The sequence below is a fragment of the Myotis daubentonii genome, chromosome 5 (assembly GCF_963259705.1).
Source record: "Myotis daubentonii chromosome 5, mMyoDau2.1, whole genome shotgun sequence".
NCBI lineage: Eukaryota > Metazoa > Chordata > Mammalia > Chiroptera > Vespertilionidae > Myotis > Myotis daubentonii.
In genome coordinates, this window is record NC_081844.1 from 108,957,869 (window position 1) to 108,972,193 (window position 14,325).

A 14,325-nucleotide genomic window follows, 5' to 3' on the forward strand; every position below is an offset into this window, starting at 1 on the left:
GCCACCACCTGCAGGGGACGCCCCGCCCACGGCCACGGCCAGGCCTGAGGGCCCGCGGGGGGCGGGGGACGCCTCCACAGCCCGGTCCTGGGGGGGTGCCCCGCCTGCGTGGCCTGGGGGCCGGGCATCCAGCGGGCTCCCGGTCCTGGTGGAGTGAGCTCGGGGAGGGGTGCGCTCTGAGCTGCAGGCTCCGGCAGGGTGGGTCCCCAGGGGTGGGTCGTGGCCTCGGGTGCGGGGTCACAGGACAGGCGGGGGCTCCCTCCGGTGTCTGCGGGGGGCGGGGGTCTCGAGGGCGGTGCAGAGTCTGCAGGGTCCGCGCGGGACCGCGGGGGGCGGTGCGCGGTCACGGCGCTCGCGAGCTCCCCGCGGGTCCGGGCTGAGCGCCGTGGCCGCGGCGCTTCCTCTCGCTCCACTCACGCCCCCTCCGGGAGCCGCGCTCGACCCCGCGTGACCGGAAGTTCCCCCCCGTGGGCGCGGGCGGGGCGGGGCCGACGGCGGCACTTCCGGTGCCCACGCGCCGCCGCCGCGCAGCTCCCGGCCGTCACTTTGTGTAGCGCGGGGCGCGCAGGCCCGGCGTCCGGCGGCGGCTCGGCGCCCGGCGCGCGCGGTGAGTGGGCGGCGGGGCGGCGGGGCAGGTGCGCGGGGGCCGGGCGGGGGCCGGGCGGGGGCCGAGCGGGGCCGGGCCGCCCCTCCACGCCGGTCCGGGCGGCGGCGGGAGGCCGTGGCGCCGGGGCCCCCGGACCTGGGCCTGCGCCTGGCGGGTGGGAGGGCGCGCCGGGGGCCTTGGGGGGCCGCGCCCACGCCGCTGGGACCTGCGCCCCCCGCTCGGGCCTGCGCGCTGGGGCGGCTCCGACCCCCGGGCCTGTGGGGAGGCAGCGCGGAGGGGGCTGGCTGGGGGGACACGCACGACTCCCGGGGGTGATCGCCGCCGCGCGGGGCGGGGGTGGGGCTGTGGCCACCCCGGGACACACCCATCTGTGAGGCGCTGTCACCGCCATGGCCAGTGGGAGGACCAGACCCCTGAGCCGCGGGAGGCTGGAGGGGCTTGGCCTGACCCTGAGCCGCTTAGAGCCTGGTCTGCAAATGGAGGCCCGCGGGCAGCCAGCGCCGGGTGGGATGGGGTCTGCGCTGCCCACTGTGGCCGCAGAGGCGGGAGAGGGGCTGGCCTGGGGGACCCGATGGGCGGGCGGGGAGGTGTGCAGGAGTCCTTGGCAGTTGTTTGTTTCAACAAGTGCGGGCAGGTCGGGGGAGTGGCCTGCGTGGTGAGGGAGCCGGAGGGTCCGTGGATACACCTGCACCCCCGAACCCAGGAGAGCAGGGCACCCACACCGGTGGCCAGGCAGTGAGCACCTGGTCGTGGGGAAGGAAGGCTTCCCTGGAGGAGAGAGAACCTGGAAGGCGCCCAGAGGCCGGGATCCGGGCACCCATGCTCCCCTCCTCCTCTGGGTCTCTCCACTTCTGTGCAGCATTTCTCACCGTTTCGAACTCGGCCACTTCTCTGTCCTGGGGTCCTCCCTGCTCCCCATGGAGGGCATTTTGTCACCCCAGTTCTAATAGTTTGCAGCACCGTATCCTGGGGTGCAGGGCTCCCGCGGAGTCAGGCCCGGGTGATGGGTTGGTGTTGATGCTGCTGCTTCCCGGGCCCTCTGTGGCTGCGGCCCTGGCGCTGATGTGGGGAGTGAGCAGCGGGAGTCGGTGGCTGGCCGCTGGCAGAGAGGAAGGCGAGAGGGCAGGTTTGCGGAGCGTGCCCAGCACACGCCCGGCCTTGGGGGCGCCGAGTGAACGCAGTGCTCCAGGTACCGAGGTCCATTTTCCAGAACCGTTCTGTGCTGGGTGCTGGGTCGGGGCATATGGGTGCCGGGCTGTGCTGGGTCCCGGTCCCACCTGCAGGGTGACCTCCGACCTCCGTGCTGCTAGGCCTTCCCCTTCTCTGGTCGCTTCTGGGGAGAAGGGGCTTCGGGCCGAACCTCTGGGTGGGACTCTCGCTAGCGGCCCGTCAGGTCTGGAAGGGGGCAGTGCGGCCAAAACACCGAGTTTTTAAAGTTTCACGTTCACCACATTGACTAGACCTCAGAGTCATGTCTTCAGTAAACATTTGAGCCTCTCTCTCTGTGTCTGGCATGGGGCGTTCAGTGGAGAGCAGAGGGAACGTCTGCCCTCTTAGGGGTGACTGTCCCGGGAGACGGGCAGTGAGCAGACAGTTCCCTGCGAGTGTAAAAACATGGGTGCCGCGGGAAAGGCCAGGGCACCGTGTGGGACGGGCGGGGGGCTGCCTCAGGCGCCTGAGCCAGGAAGAGGGGGAGGGGCCCCAGGGAGAGGGGCTGGCATTCGCCCAGGTGCTGAGGCAGGCGAGCGTGGGGTCGGTGTGTCCCAGGGCCTGGAGCTCTCTGAGTGCGAGGCCCTGGACACTGGCCCGGCTGTGGCTGTGGGAGGCAGCTCCGGGCGGGGCCGGGCAGGAGGCAGCTCTGTCGGGCTTGGCATCTTGGCATGGTGTCCGGGCTCAGCCTGAATGTGCAGCCTGAGGTCTGGGTGAGAAGAGCCCTCCTCTGAGCCGGAGGTGGGTGGCAGTTGGGAAACCCGCTGGCATTCTCACTGCCCCGGGCGCTGGGCAGGGCTGGCCTCCCAGAGGTGGGAGGTGGCTGCGGGGCCACCAGCTCACGCTTCTACATTCAGGCCCCTTCACACCAGAGGGCTGTGGAGCGGAGGTGGCTCTGGGAGAGGCCGGAGGCTGGGGGCCTCCTGGGTGTAGCTCTTCTGTAACCTTGGGCTCAGTGATCCTGAGGCCAGAATGGGGTTGGAGGCCGCAGGAAGAGCGTGAGGGCCGGGACAGGTGGCGCCTGGGTGCTAGTGAGCCCGGATGGGCCTGGGCCTGGGCCCTGGGAGGAGCTGCGTGGAGTCCGCCTGTCTCTGGCCATCCCTGTGCGGTGGGGGAACAGCGCCTGCCTCCCTCCCAGGGCGCGGGGGCGGCTCCTCACCACCCGTCTGTGTTTCAGGCCGCGCTGAGGCGTCCTCCCGAGAAGATGGCAGCCCTGCACACGGCGCCGGGCTCTCCGGCTGCCCAGCCAGAGCGGGCGGAGGACGGGTCGGAATGCAATCCTGAGCAGGAGGAAGAGGAGGAAGAGGAGAAGGGGGAAGAGGCGGAGGAGCTGGAGGAGGAGGAGATCGAGGTGGAAGAAGAGGAAGATGAGGACATGGTGGAGGTGGTGGAGGAGCCGGAGGCCACCGGGCCGTGGGCAGGGCGAGGATGGCCGGTGGAGCAGGTGGCGGTGGAGTTGCAGGAGGACCAGGACGTGGAGGTGGTGGCAGAGGAGCGGAGTCCAGCGTTGGGGACCCAGGCGCGCCTGAGCCGTGCTGGTGCCAAGTCCCCAGTTCTGCAGGAAAAGGGTGAGAGAAGGGAGCTGGCCCTTGGGAGGGAAGGAGGGAAGGCGGGGGTCGGGGGTGGGGGGGCGGGTAGGAGGGGGGGCCGGCGGGCCAGCAGAGCTCTGTGGCCTTTTAGGCTGGAGCTGCAGCTGCTGCTGGGATGCCAGGGCCCAGGCTTTGAAATGGGGTGCAGCCAGGAGCTCCTGCCCCTCTTGCTGGATGGGCAGAGGTGGCCAGGGTGGCGAGGCCCCTGCTAAAGGCAGCGGCCCCTAGGAGACTTCTCCCCCAGCTCTGCAGGCCTCCCGGGTTCCAGCTGTGCTTAGGGAGGAGGATCTGGAGGAAGAGGAGGAGGAGGAGGAGGACGAGGAGGGGGATTTCCTGACAGCCGGGTCGCAGGTGAGCTGCCCTCTCCTTCAGAGCTCAGTAACCAGGCAGGGTTTCCTTGGGGGCTTGGCACCTGCTGCCAGGAGCCCCTGTGGCAGGGGCACTGTGGCCCTCGGCCGAGCCCAGGCCAAGCTGGGACATGGCTGCAGGAAGTGCCAGGCATCCTGAGCCCCGCGGGATGCGGTTCCACTCCCCTAGGCCGGCCCTTCCCAGGCCTTTGGAATGTCCTGGTCGCGCTGCCCGCCGCCCACTCACCTGCACTGTGCAGCTCCTCAGAGGCCTGGCTCTCCCGGGTCAGGCTGTGCCCCTTCCCCGGAGTGCCCGTCACTTGTCCGGGCTCTGATTTCCTGCGGAGCCGGTCAGATCAGGCTCCTGTGCCCACAGTCGGTTCAGCTGGGGCCACCTGTCCACCCAGGTGCGGGCCCTCGCACAGCTGTGAGGCCTGGGCTTTGGCGTCCCCTGACCTCCGTGTGAATCCTGGCCCTGCCCCATGCGCGCTGGGGGTTCACCCTGTGAGCCCGGGCCCCTCCCCTCTGGATGGGAATGGGGTCCCTGCCTCGAAGGCCATGGCCGGGCCAGGAAGCCCCGTGCTGTCGGGCTCCGTAGGCCTGCTGGTGACGGGCTTGGGCTCTGTCCGCTGGCTTCCCTCAGGGCCACGGGCATCCTGCTGCGGTCATCTTCACTCTCCCCTGGGGCCTGCCCTTCACCTGGGCCGCGTGGAGCAGTGACCGGGCGCTTTGTTCCCCAGGGGCTGGTGACCTTTGAGGACGTGGCTGTGTACTTCTCCCTGGAGGAGTGGGAGAGGCTGGCTGCTGCGCAGCGGGACCTCTACAAGGAGGTCATGCAGGAGAACTACGGCATCCTGGTGTCCCTGGGTAAGCAGGCCTTCTGTCCCCAGGAGGCAGCCCAGTGCGAGGGCTGCCAGGGGCTTAGCTGTCTGGAGCCGCGAGGTCTTGGAGAAGGGGGTGGTGGTGCCAGCCCACCGCCCAGGGGGTCCCCATGGATAACCCTGCTTCTGGATGGGTGGGTGGGGTTATGGGGGTCCCAGTATTGCCCAGTAGTGCCATGAGCCAAGTGGACATGTTCTGGAGATGCCAGGTCTCAAGGGGTGACGGAGGAGAGGGGTGGGCACCCCGCAGGTGTGTGGAGGGGCTTGGTAGGAGAGCCAGGGGGTCCGGCAAAGCTTGAGAGAGGGGAGTGTGGGATTTTCCAGAGGGGCAGGGCAGGGGGCGGTGGTCCTCGGAGGATGGAAGAGAAAGGAGCTGAGGACTGGAGGGGACAGTGTTGTGTGTTGTGAGGCGGCCTCAGGCACAGCCACAGCCTGTCTGCTTTTCTCCATGCCAGGGTACCCCATCCCCAAGCCGGACCTGATCTTCCGGCTGGAACAAGGAGAGGAACCTTGGGTCCCAGACAGCCCGCGTCCTGAGGAGGGAGACATTGTCACTGGCGTCTATACAGGTGAGCGTGAGACGGAGCCTGGTGGGGTTTCTGCCAACACCGCTTCTCGGAGCTTTGCCCGACTCTGGCCTTCACCTCAGCCTGGTGCTTGTGGTCTGAGCTGTGGGTGGGCTTTGCAGAGATGGGCGGCCACACGGGCTGACCTGCCTCGTGGGCTGGCTTCTCTCGGCCTCAGTCTGCGGAGAGGCGAGGGCTGGGAGGTCCCTAGAGAACCTGGTTTCCTTTTAGGCGGCTTTACAAGTGACCCTGTCCTGGCCTTGGAGTCTCTGGGTATTTCTTGTCTTGTTTTGTTTGCAAATGAGGGCCGGTTGTTAAGTGACTGGCTCAGAGGGGCTATAGGTGCAGAGTGGACTGTGGGTCCTGGCACTGCCTGAGCCGGTCCTCTGGCTTCTCCATCCGGTCGGCATCTCTGAACAGTGGGTCCCTCTGAGCTGCCCCCTCTCCCCGGGAAGCCCCAGGGACAGGCCTCTGGCCGGGCGGGCAGCCCTGGGCCTCGGGGAGACTTGGAGAGGTTCTTATAGGAAGCTCAGGGGGCAGCGGTCTCTGGGGGCCTGGAACCTGGCTCTGCCTCTGTCCTCCCATCTGTCTGGGCCTCACCTCACTCGTCTGGAGAATAAAGAATGTGAACTAAATCTGTAGTTTCCTCTGAGGAGGGCGGACGGTGGGTTCTGTGCGGTGTCTCGCGGAGGCCTGTGTGTCTCAGTGTTTCGGAACGTTCGGGAAGGCCTTGCACAGGAGGCGCACCCGGCTTTGGGCTGGAGTGACGCCAGTCTAGGGAGGGTCACTGATGTCTCATGCCAGTCACGTGCCTGGATAGACTCACAGACGTGTTTTAAAATAAAAACATACAGAACAGCACAGACAGCGTGTTCTCCAGAGTGTTTCCTCCGTGCTTTGTGCTCAGACAGCGTGTGGAGCGGCAGCACCGCGGACACTGACCGCGGTGGGCTCAGCCTCGGGCCTCGCGTTCCACTGGGTGGCAGGTGGGCTGTCTGCCCAGGAGCCCATTCCTGGGACCCTCCTGGGATCTGTCCCGACTTCAGAATCAGGAGGTCTGGCCAGCCAGACACATCGCTGCCGCCTCCAGAATGAGACTGGGATAGTGGTGATTGTCCCAGAGGGTCTTAGAGCAGCGGTCCTCAACCTGTAGGTCGCGACCCCTTTGGGGGTCGAACGACCCTTTCCCAGGGGTCGCCTAAATACATCCTGCATATCAGATATTTACATGACGATTCCTAACAGTAGCAACATGACAGTTATGAAGCAGCAACGAAAATAATGTTATGGTTGGGGGTCACCACAACATGAGGAACTGCATTAGAGGGTCGCGGCTTTAGGAAGGTTGAGAACCACTGCCTTAGAGGGACGTGTGTCCCGTGTACAGGCAATCTCAGAAAAGCCGCCTGGAGGTGAAGGGGTCACGGGCTGGCATTGGCCAGTCTCTCGTCACAGGATCTTTTTGTACCCCATTTTCCGTGGTTCCAGGAGAGTCCTGGGGTGGAGCCACCATGTGCCGGTGAACCTAGCTTGGAGCCTGGGATGCTCTCCCACCCCTCACCCCCAGCCCCAGCCATCCGCGGAGTCTGAGGTGTAGGATCCAAGCACAGTGTTAAATGCTGGGGTCACGCTGCAGGATGAGTTAACTGCAGCCTGTCTGCTAAGCTGCCCCTCCCCCCAACCCCCTATTTCTGTGCAGCCGACCCCGTTGAGGACTGCCGGGTCTGGGCAGGACAGATGCTGACTGCTCTACTCCAGCGGTTTCTGTGTTTCTAGATGTAACCTTGCAGAACATAAATTTATTCCTCTTGACAAGTTGGGGCACATCTAAGGTTTGGGTTCTGGCCAGACTCTCCCACGCAGGCGGCTACAGCAGGGTGCAGGCCTGGTGGACACAGCATGAAGTGTACAGAGAAAGCATGGGGCAGGGCTTCCTCTGTTCCCGGTGTGAGGGTGCTTGCTCCATAAATACAGTTCCCTCCAGTGTGCAGGCGACCGGCACTCCCACTGTACACCAGGAAGCCCTGCGCACCTGGCCCCAGTGTATACTCTGCGCCGAGGGGAGGTGGCGGACAGGACAGCAGGAACTTGGGACTCCTTGCCCTTCCTGATGGGAAGTGGCTTGCAGTTCAGTCTCCACCGACGAAGGACCATTTCCCAAAGGCACAGCCACTTAGAAAAAGCCAAGCTGGGGACGGCTTCACAGGGAAGCTGGGGCTGTGCCCGCATCGTTGGTAGAGCCTCCTGGGGTGCCTGCAGAGAGCCCCAGATCCCCTGGCCCGGGGCAGGCTTTCCTGGTTCTGCTGGGGGGCAAGGAGGGCCCCTGGTTGCTGGCCAACCTCAGGCTGGTGGAGAGGAGCCCAGAGGGCGAGGAGTGATGAGCAAAGCCCGCAGGGCCCCTGGCCCGGCTCCTCCCAGCTCGCCTGCCTCCCCTGTTCCCCGCAGGTGCCTGGTTCTGGACCGAAGACATGGAGGACCACGAGGAGGAGGATGAGGAGGACTTCCTGGCAGAGGTGGCCGAGGAGGAGAGCGAGCCCCCCGGGCTGTGGTCGGCGGCCTATGGTGTGGGGGACGTGCCCGGGACGTGGGGCCCTGACGACTCGGATTCGGGGCAGACCTCGGAGGGCTGGGGGCTCGACCCCGGGGGCCTCGGGGCCCTGGCCGAGGGGTCGGAGGTGAAGCCCTTCCTGCCCGGCCAGGAGCCGGGCGTGAACCTGCTGGCGCCGTGGGCGTTCCCAGGCGAAGTGGCTGACCAGGCGGGGCGGCCCGAGACCACGTGCGACGTGTGCGGCAAAGTGTTCCCGCACCGGTCCCGCCTGGCCAAGCACCAGCGCTACCACGCGGCCGTCAAGCCCTTCGGCTGCGACGAGTGCGGCAAGGGCTTCGTGTACCGCTCGCACCTGGCCATCCACCAGCGCACGCACACGGGCGAGAAGCCCTTCCCGTGCCCGGACTGCGGCAAGCGCTTCGTCTACAAGTCGCACCTGGTCACGCACCGGCGCATCCACACGGGCGAGCGGCCCTACCGCTGCGCCTTCTGCGGCGCGGGCTTCGGGCGCCGCTCCTACCTGGTCACGCACCAGCGCACGCACACGGGCGAGCGGCCCTACCCGTGCCCGCACTGCGGCCGCAGTTTCAGCCAGAGCTCGGCGCTCGCGCGGCACCAGGCGGTGCACACGGCCGACCGGCCGCACTGCTGCCCCGACTGCGGCCAGGCCTTCCGCCTCCGCGCGGACTTCCAGCGCCACCGGCGCGGCGGCGGCTGCTCCGAGCCCAGCGGCGACGGCCCCCGGCGGGAGCCCGGCGGCGCGGTGTTGGCCACGGGGCCCGAGGAGGCCGAGGCGGGGCCCGAGGGACCTGGTGCCGGTGAGGCGGACGCAGAGGCCAAGGCAGAGGCGAGAGAGGAGGCGGCGGCGGCCGCGGAGGCGCCCGCCCCCCAGGGCGAGGAGGACCCCAAGCCGGGCCGGCGCTTCCTGGAGGTGGGCAACGGCCTGGGCGCGGGCGCGGGCTCCTCCTCGCACCCGCTCGGCTTCCACTTCCCCGTTCATCCCAAGTCCTGGCTCCACCCGGACGGCTTCCCGGTCCTGGGCCTCCCGGACTTCAGGGAGCGGCTGCCGGCCGAGGGGCGCCCCCTGCCCGGACCCCTGGGGGCCCGGCTCTCCCTGGTGGAGGGCGCCGGGCTGGCCAGCGACCCTTTCCGCGCGGGCAGCGGGCCCGGGGGCGGCGGCGCGGGGCTGCGGGCGTTCGGGCCGGGCGCCGGGGGGCTGCTGCCCGAGCCGGCGCCCGCGGCGCTGCCCGAGGAGGAGAGCCCGTGGATCTGCTCCGACTGCGGCAAGACGTTCGGGCGCCGCGCCGCCCTAGCCAAGCACCAGCGCTACCACGCGGGCGAGCGGCCGCACCGCTGCGCCGACTGCGGCAAGAGCTTCGTGTACGGCTCGCACCTGGCGCGCCACCGGCGCACGCACACGGGCGAGCGGCCCTTCCCCTGCCCCGAGTGCGGCGCCCGCTTCGCCCGCGGCTCGCACCTGGCGGCGCACGTGCGCGGCCACACCGGCGAGAAGCCCTTCGTGTGCGGCGTGTGCGGCGCGGGCTTCAGCCGGCGGGCCCACCTGACTGCCCACGGGCGCGCGCACACGGGCGAGCGGCCCTACGCGTGCGGGGAGTGCGGCCGCCGCTTCGGGCAGAGCGCGGCGCTGACGCGGCACCAGTGGGCGCACGCGGAGGAGAAGCCGCACCGCTGCCCGGACTGCGGCAAGGGCTTCGGCCACAGCTCGGACTTCAAGCGGCACCGGCGCACGCACACGGGCGAGAAGCCCTTCCGCTGCGCCGACTGCGGCCGCGGCTTCGCGCAGCGCTCCAACCTGGCCAAGCACCGGCGCGGCCACACGGGCGAGCGGCCCTTCCCGTGCCCCGAGTGCGGCAAGCGCTTCTCGCAGCGCTCCGTGCTGGTCACGCACCAGCGCACGCACACGGGCGAGCGGCCCTACGCCTGCGCCAGCTGCGGCCGCCGCTTCTCGCAGAGCTCGCACCTGCTCACGCACATGAAGACGCACCGCAACGCGGGCGCGCCCGGCCCCGCCGCCGCCCCGGCGCCCCCGTCCGAGGCGCCCGCCAAGGGGCCGCCGGGCACCAGCGCGGCACCCCCGGGCGAGCGGGGCAGCACCCTGCTGGAGTTTGCGGGCGGGACCAGCTTCAGCTCCGAGCCCGCGCCGTTCGTGGCGCCCTCGGGCGCCTACCGGGAGGGCGTCCTCTGAGGCCAGAGGCCGAAGGTGGCGCAGCCGGCGAGGCCACCAGCCCTCCCGGCAGCCAGGGTGCCGGCTGCTGCGCCAGCCCCTCCTCTGGCCTCGGGGCTGAGGGCCCAGTCCTGGTGCAGTGCCTACCCTCAGCCCCGGCCTGGCCTCGGCCCGCCCTCCTGCCCGACAGCCCAGCTTGTGGGAGCGCACACGGAGAAGGCGAGGGCGGGCGGCCACCTGGACCAAGATGGCACCATCCCCAGTCGGTGCCGTGAAGCCGAGGGTAGGGTGCCAGGCCATGTATTTATTTCACTCGGGGTCTGACTTGGGGCCTCAGAACAGGTGGCCGAGGCGTCTGTAACCGGGCCTTACAGCGACAGGGGAAGCCCTTTGTCGGGGGGCGGGCGGCGGGGAGGCCAAGCAGGGCTGCTAGTGGGTTTGCTGCCGTCCTCCGCCCTCAGCGAGAGGCTTAGGGACTTTCTAGTCACTCAAGTACCAACAGGAGTTAAGGCTGCCCTCGGGGAAGCCGTGCGGTTCTGGTTCCGAAGGATCACGTTCCTACACCACTGCCCCCCCCCCCCCCGCCCCCCGCCCTAGGGTGGAGCTGCAGCTGAGAACGTTGATTTATTTCCATCTCCACGGCCCAAAGAATTGGGGGAGGAGCGAAGCCAGAACCCTAATCTGTGGCCCCGGGGCGGGCGGCCCCAGGTGTCCGCAGGCCCCGGGAGTTTAAAGCCTTATTCTCGGGGTCACCCGCCCTCCGTGCCCCACTGGAGCACCAAGGTGGGCCAGGTGCTAGTCCCGCCGGTCGCTTCACTCTCCGCCTTCCTCTGAGTCCTTGGTGCTCACCAACGGCCCTGAGGCGGCTCACTCAGAGATCGGGGCCTCGGCCCCAGCCTTCACCCCTCCGACTGCCATCTCTCCTGGGGTCAGTGGCACACGAGGCCCAGCCCAGGGCTCACTTAGATGTAATAACCAGTGTCATGTGACTGAGGTCGGTGCCAAGATCATTCCAACACCCACCATCAGGACCCAAGACACCTGCAGGTCCCTCTAACCCCGCTTCTCCTGACTCCACGGGGGAAGCAGATGGTTTCTGCTCAGATGCCCCTCACAGAGCGGGCAGTCTGCACAGTGGTGGCCAACTCTGGGGGCGTGGGCACAAACCCTTGGCTCAACAGCAAACCCAGCCGCCAACTATGCAAGGCCCACACCCCACCCTCCAGCGGGCGTTAGGACCACTGGGCAGCTGGCTGAGGCACAGCTCTGTGAGACCCCTCCCATCCTTAGCGCCTCTGGCCTGTGCGAGTGGGACCAGAAAACAGATTTTGTCGCAACTGCATTCCTTTTTAGACCTAGTTCCTTCTGTTTTAGTGTAGACGTGGCCTGGGAGCCAGCAGCAGAGCTGCGGGGCTGGGAGTAGGAGGCCCAGTAGTCAGTGGGTGGGGAGAGGCCTGGGTGGTGGTGGTATGAATTAGCCGGGCTGGGTGGGGGGCGGTGGTAAGGAGGGCAGGGTGCTGGCCCCTGGCCTCCTCCCTGTGGGAGAGGGGCCTCAGAAAGGGCCACGGCACCTTGGGCTGGCCCCACGTGGCTGGGGTCTGGCTCCGTGCTGTTCCTCCTGGCGCGGCCCTGGAATGGGTGCTCCCCCTGGCCCCAGCTGCTTCTGCCCTGCTCCGGGCCATGGGCAGGAGGACCGAGCTTTAATAAAGATGAGAAACAAGCTTTCTGACTGAATTCCGTGTTGTTGCCGCTCCTGGCTGCCCTTGGGGAGGCTCTGAGAGGCCTCAGGCCCATGTGGTTTCCGCAAACATTTTCTAGGAGTTTTTCTTCCGGGAAACCAGGATTGGTCCATGAGGAGCCAGCCCCGGTGAGCTCTGACCCTGCTGCCTGTGTCCACCACGTGTTGCTGGGAGTCCCCAACTGCCACAGAGTCCTGTAATACACTCAGCTATATGGGGACAGTATTGCGTTTAGCGTCGTTTGGGCCAGCCTTCCCATGGGCCCCCTCCTGGTGGTCCAGAAACGTGCCTGAGTCACAGGCCCCTCCTCAGAGGCCCCAGCGCCATCCAGGGTCCCCTGCTCTGTGCCGGGGCAAAGGGTGCCTCCCCCAGGGCCCTAAGCACCTACCTTTGAACTGATTTATTGACTTTGCAGCACATGGTGTCCCCCAGACCAGGTCTGACCCTCCCATCCTCTGCCCATGGATTTGAAAATATGAACTGTGTAGTAAACTCCATTTTCAAATGTGATTTGGGGGCATCAGAACAGAACCAAGATTTCAGATTTAATGAAAAAGACTAGTCCAAAGGACAGCCTTGAGGATCTTAAATAGTCTGTTCAGAAAGATAAAGTATTCCCTGCTGGAGCTTACCACTGGCCAGCCAAGTTTTTGTTTTTTGTTTTTATCTTAGTGGGGAGGGCTGGGGGGGGGCTTCAATCTTGTTGGTCATAGACAAAAGGGCAGCCTTCCTGGTTGAGAGAGGACTTCCGAGTTTCTGGAGTCCTGATTCATTCCGAGAATGCCAGTTGAGCATCTCCCATCACTGCCAAGGAGGGATGGATGCCCGTGAGAGGTGACCCATGAGAGGTGGCACTGCGAGAGTCAGAGCTCCTGAGCACCCCTCTTGCCTCCACCTACACCCGTTACTTTCCTGTTCTTACCACTCACATCCCCCCAACCTCCTCCCTTTTTCCGGACCCACATCATCTCACACGTTTCCTCTGTCCCTTCTTTCCTTTCTTTAATTGGCTATATATGGAATAAAGCATTTTGAAATTTTTGGTTATATTTATTAAATAAAGCTTTATGATCCTTGTTCATTACTTAGTTTTTTTTTCCTGTTTACAAAATGCACGCTAGTTGTAAGAATTCCAAGAGTACAAAAATGCGTTAAGTACACTTTTCGTGCCCTAAAGAGTCATACTACAAACAGCCACCAGGGGCCGTGGCTTCTGCAGGGGCGTGGGTGCACATTGCTTCCATGTCCGTGGAAATGTTTTAAAACTATGAACATACTTGATATATTTCCTTGCAACTTGATTTTATCACATAATATATATATGACATTCTTTCCGCCCTGACAGCTACCTCACTCATTTTAACTGCACCATCAGCATTTCATTCCATGCACGTATCACAATTGATGTCACCATTCTTCAATGGGGATTTGGTACTTTCCAACGTCTCACTATTATGAACAATGCTGCAATGTGGATTCTGTGTGTGTGTGTGAATCCTCACCCGAGGATATTTTTCCATTAATTTTCAGGGAGAGTGGAAGAGAGAGGGAAAGACAGAAACGATGTGAGAGAAACACATCGATTAGTTGCCTCTTAAAGGAGCCCCGGCCAGGGCCTGAGCCCGGGAGGAGCCTGTAACCAAGATACGTGCTCTTGACCGGAATCAAACCCTGGACCCTGTGGTCCTCAGGCCGACGCTCCATCCACTGAGCCAAACCAGCGAGGGCTGAATGTGGGTTCTTGCACATATATCTTTGTGCAGTCATACAGATTTTTAATATAACTGTTCATGTTTCTGGGTCAAAGGGCATGCATATTTACATTTTTGGCTATAACTACATGCCACCAAGAAAGGCTAACTCCAGCCGAAACTGGTTTGGCTCAGTGGATAGAGCGTCGGCCTGCGGACTGAAAGGTCCCGGGTTCGATTCCGGTCAAGGGCATATACCTGGGTTGCGGGCACATCCCCAGTGGGAGATGTGCAGGAGGCAGCTTGTGGATGTTTCTCTCTCATCAAAGTTTCTAACTCTCTATCTCTCTCCCTTCCTCTCTGTAAAAAATCAATAAAATATATTTAAAAAAAAAAAAAAAGAAAGAAAGAAAGGCTAACTCCAGTCCAATAGCATGTTCTCCAGTGCAGTGAGGAAGTGCTTTTGGTCTGTGGCCTCACCAACACAGGACATCAACAGTTGTTTTCATCTTGTCCATTTCACAGAGAGGTGAATGGCTTGCATTTCTCTATTTTTAAAAATATATTTTTATTGATTTCAGAGAGGAAGGGAGAGGGAGAGATAGAAACATTAATGATGAGAGAGAATCATTGACGGGCTGCCTCCTGCACGCCCCCTACTGGGGCTGGAGCCTGAAACTCAAGCATGTGCCCCAACCGGGAATGAAACCATGACCTCCTGGTTCATAGGTCGATGCTCAACCACTGAACCACGCAGGCTGGGCAGATTTATATACTTCTAAAGGCATTTCTAGGAAATTGGGAACACCAAGCAGATTCTTCTTACTTTTTTAACATGGAGGTGAAATTTACCTTACACAGAAATAACTATTTTGCCCATTTGTCCCAGGCCTGTTCTCTGGCTCCTCCTGATCCTTTTTTCTTTTTTCTTCATGGCAGCCCAGCCGGTGTGGCTCAGTGGTT

General features: G+C 64.3%; 1 protein-coding gene across 2 annotated transcripts; it reads left to right on the forward strand.

The window, feature by feature from the left end:
- The first annotated feature begins 481 nt into the window (after positions 1 to 481).
- On the forward strand, positions 482 to 12,752 carry ZNF316 (zinc finger protein 316). Of its 2 annotated transcripts, XM_059699332.1 has the most exons (6): positions 482 to 607; positions 2,994 to 3,384; positions 3,650 to 3,756; positions 4,493 to 4,619; positions 5,089 to 5,202; positions 7,645 to 12,752. In XM_059699332.1, exons 2-6 carry the CDS (start codon positions 3,021 to 3,023, stop codon positions 9,951 to 9,953), a joined length of 3,021 nt encoding a protein of 1,006 aa, XP_059555315.1. In that variant the 5' UTR covers positions 482 to 607; positions 2,994 to 3,020; the 3' UTR covers positions 9,954 to 12,752. The 2 variants fall into 2 exon arrangements, with proteins under 2 accessions (XP_059555315.1, XP_059555316.1); XM_059699333.1 differs by lacking the exons at positions 482 to 607; positions 3,650 to 3,756 and having other exon boundaries at positions 3,247 to 3,384.
- Positions 12,753 to 14,325: the final 1,573 nt, after the last annotated feature.

Excerpts from the sequence above, each read along its gene's own strand:
- ZNF316 (XM_059699332.1), top strand. The coding sequence starts at position 3,021 with ATGGCAGCCCTGCACACGGCGCCGGGCTCTCCGGCTGCCCAGCCAGAG. Across the intron at positions 4,620-5,088 it reads CGGCATCCTGGTGTCCCTGG|GGTACCCCATCCCCAAGCCG; the intron begins GTAAGCAGGCCT and ends TCTCCATGCCAG. Across the intron at positions 5,203-7,644 it reads TGTCACTGGCGTCTATACAG|GTGCCTGGTTCTGGACCGAA; the intron begins GTGAGCGTGAGA and ends TGTTCCCCGCAG.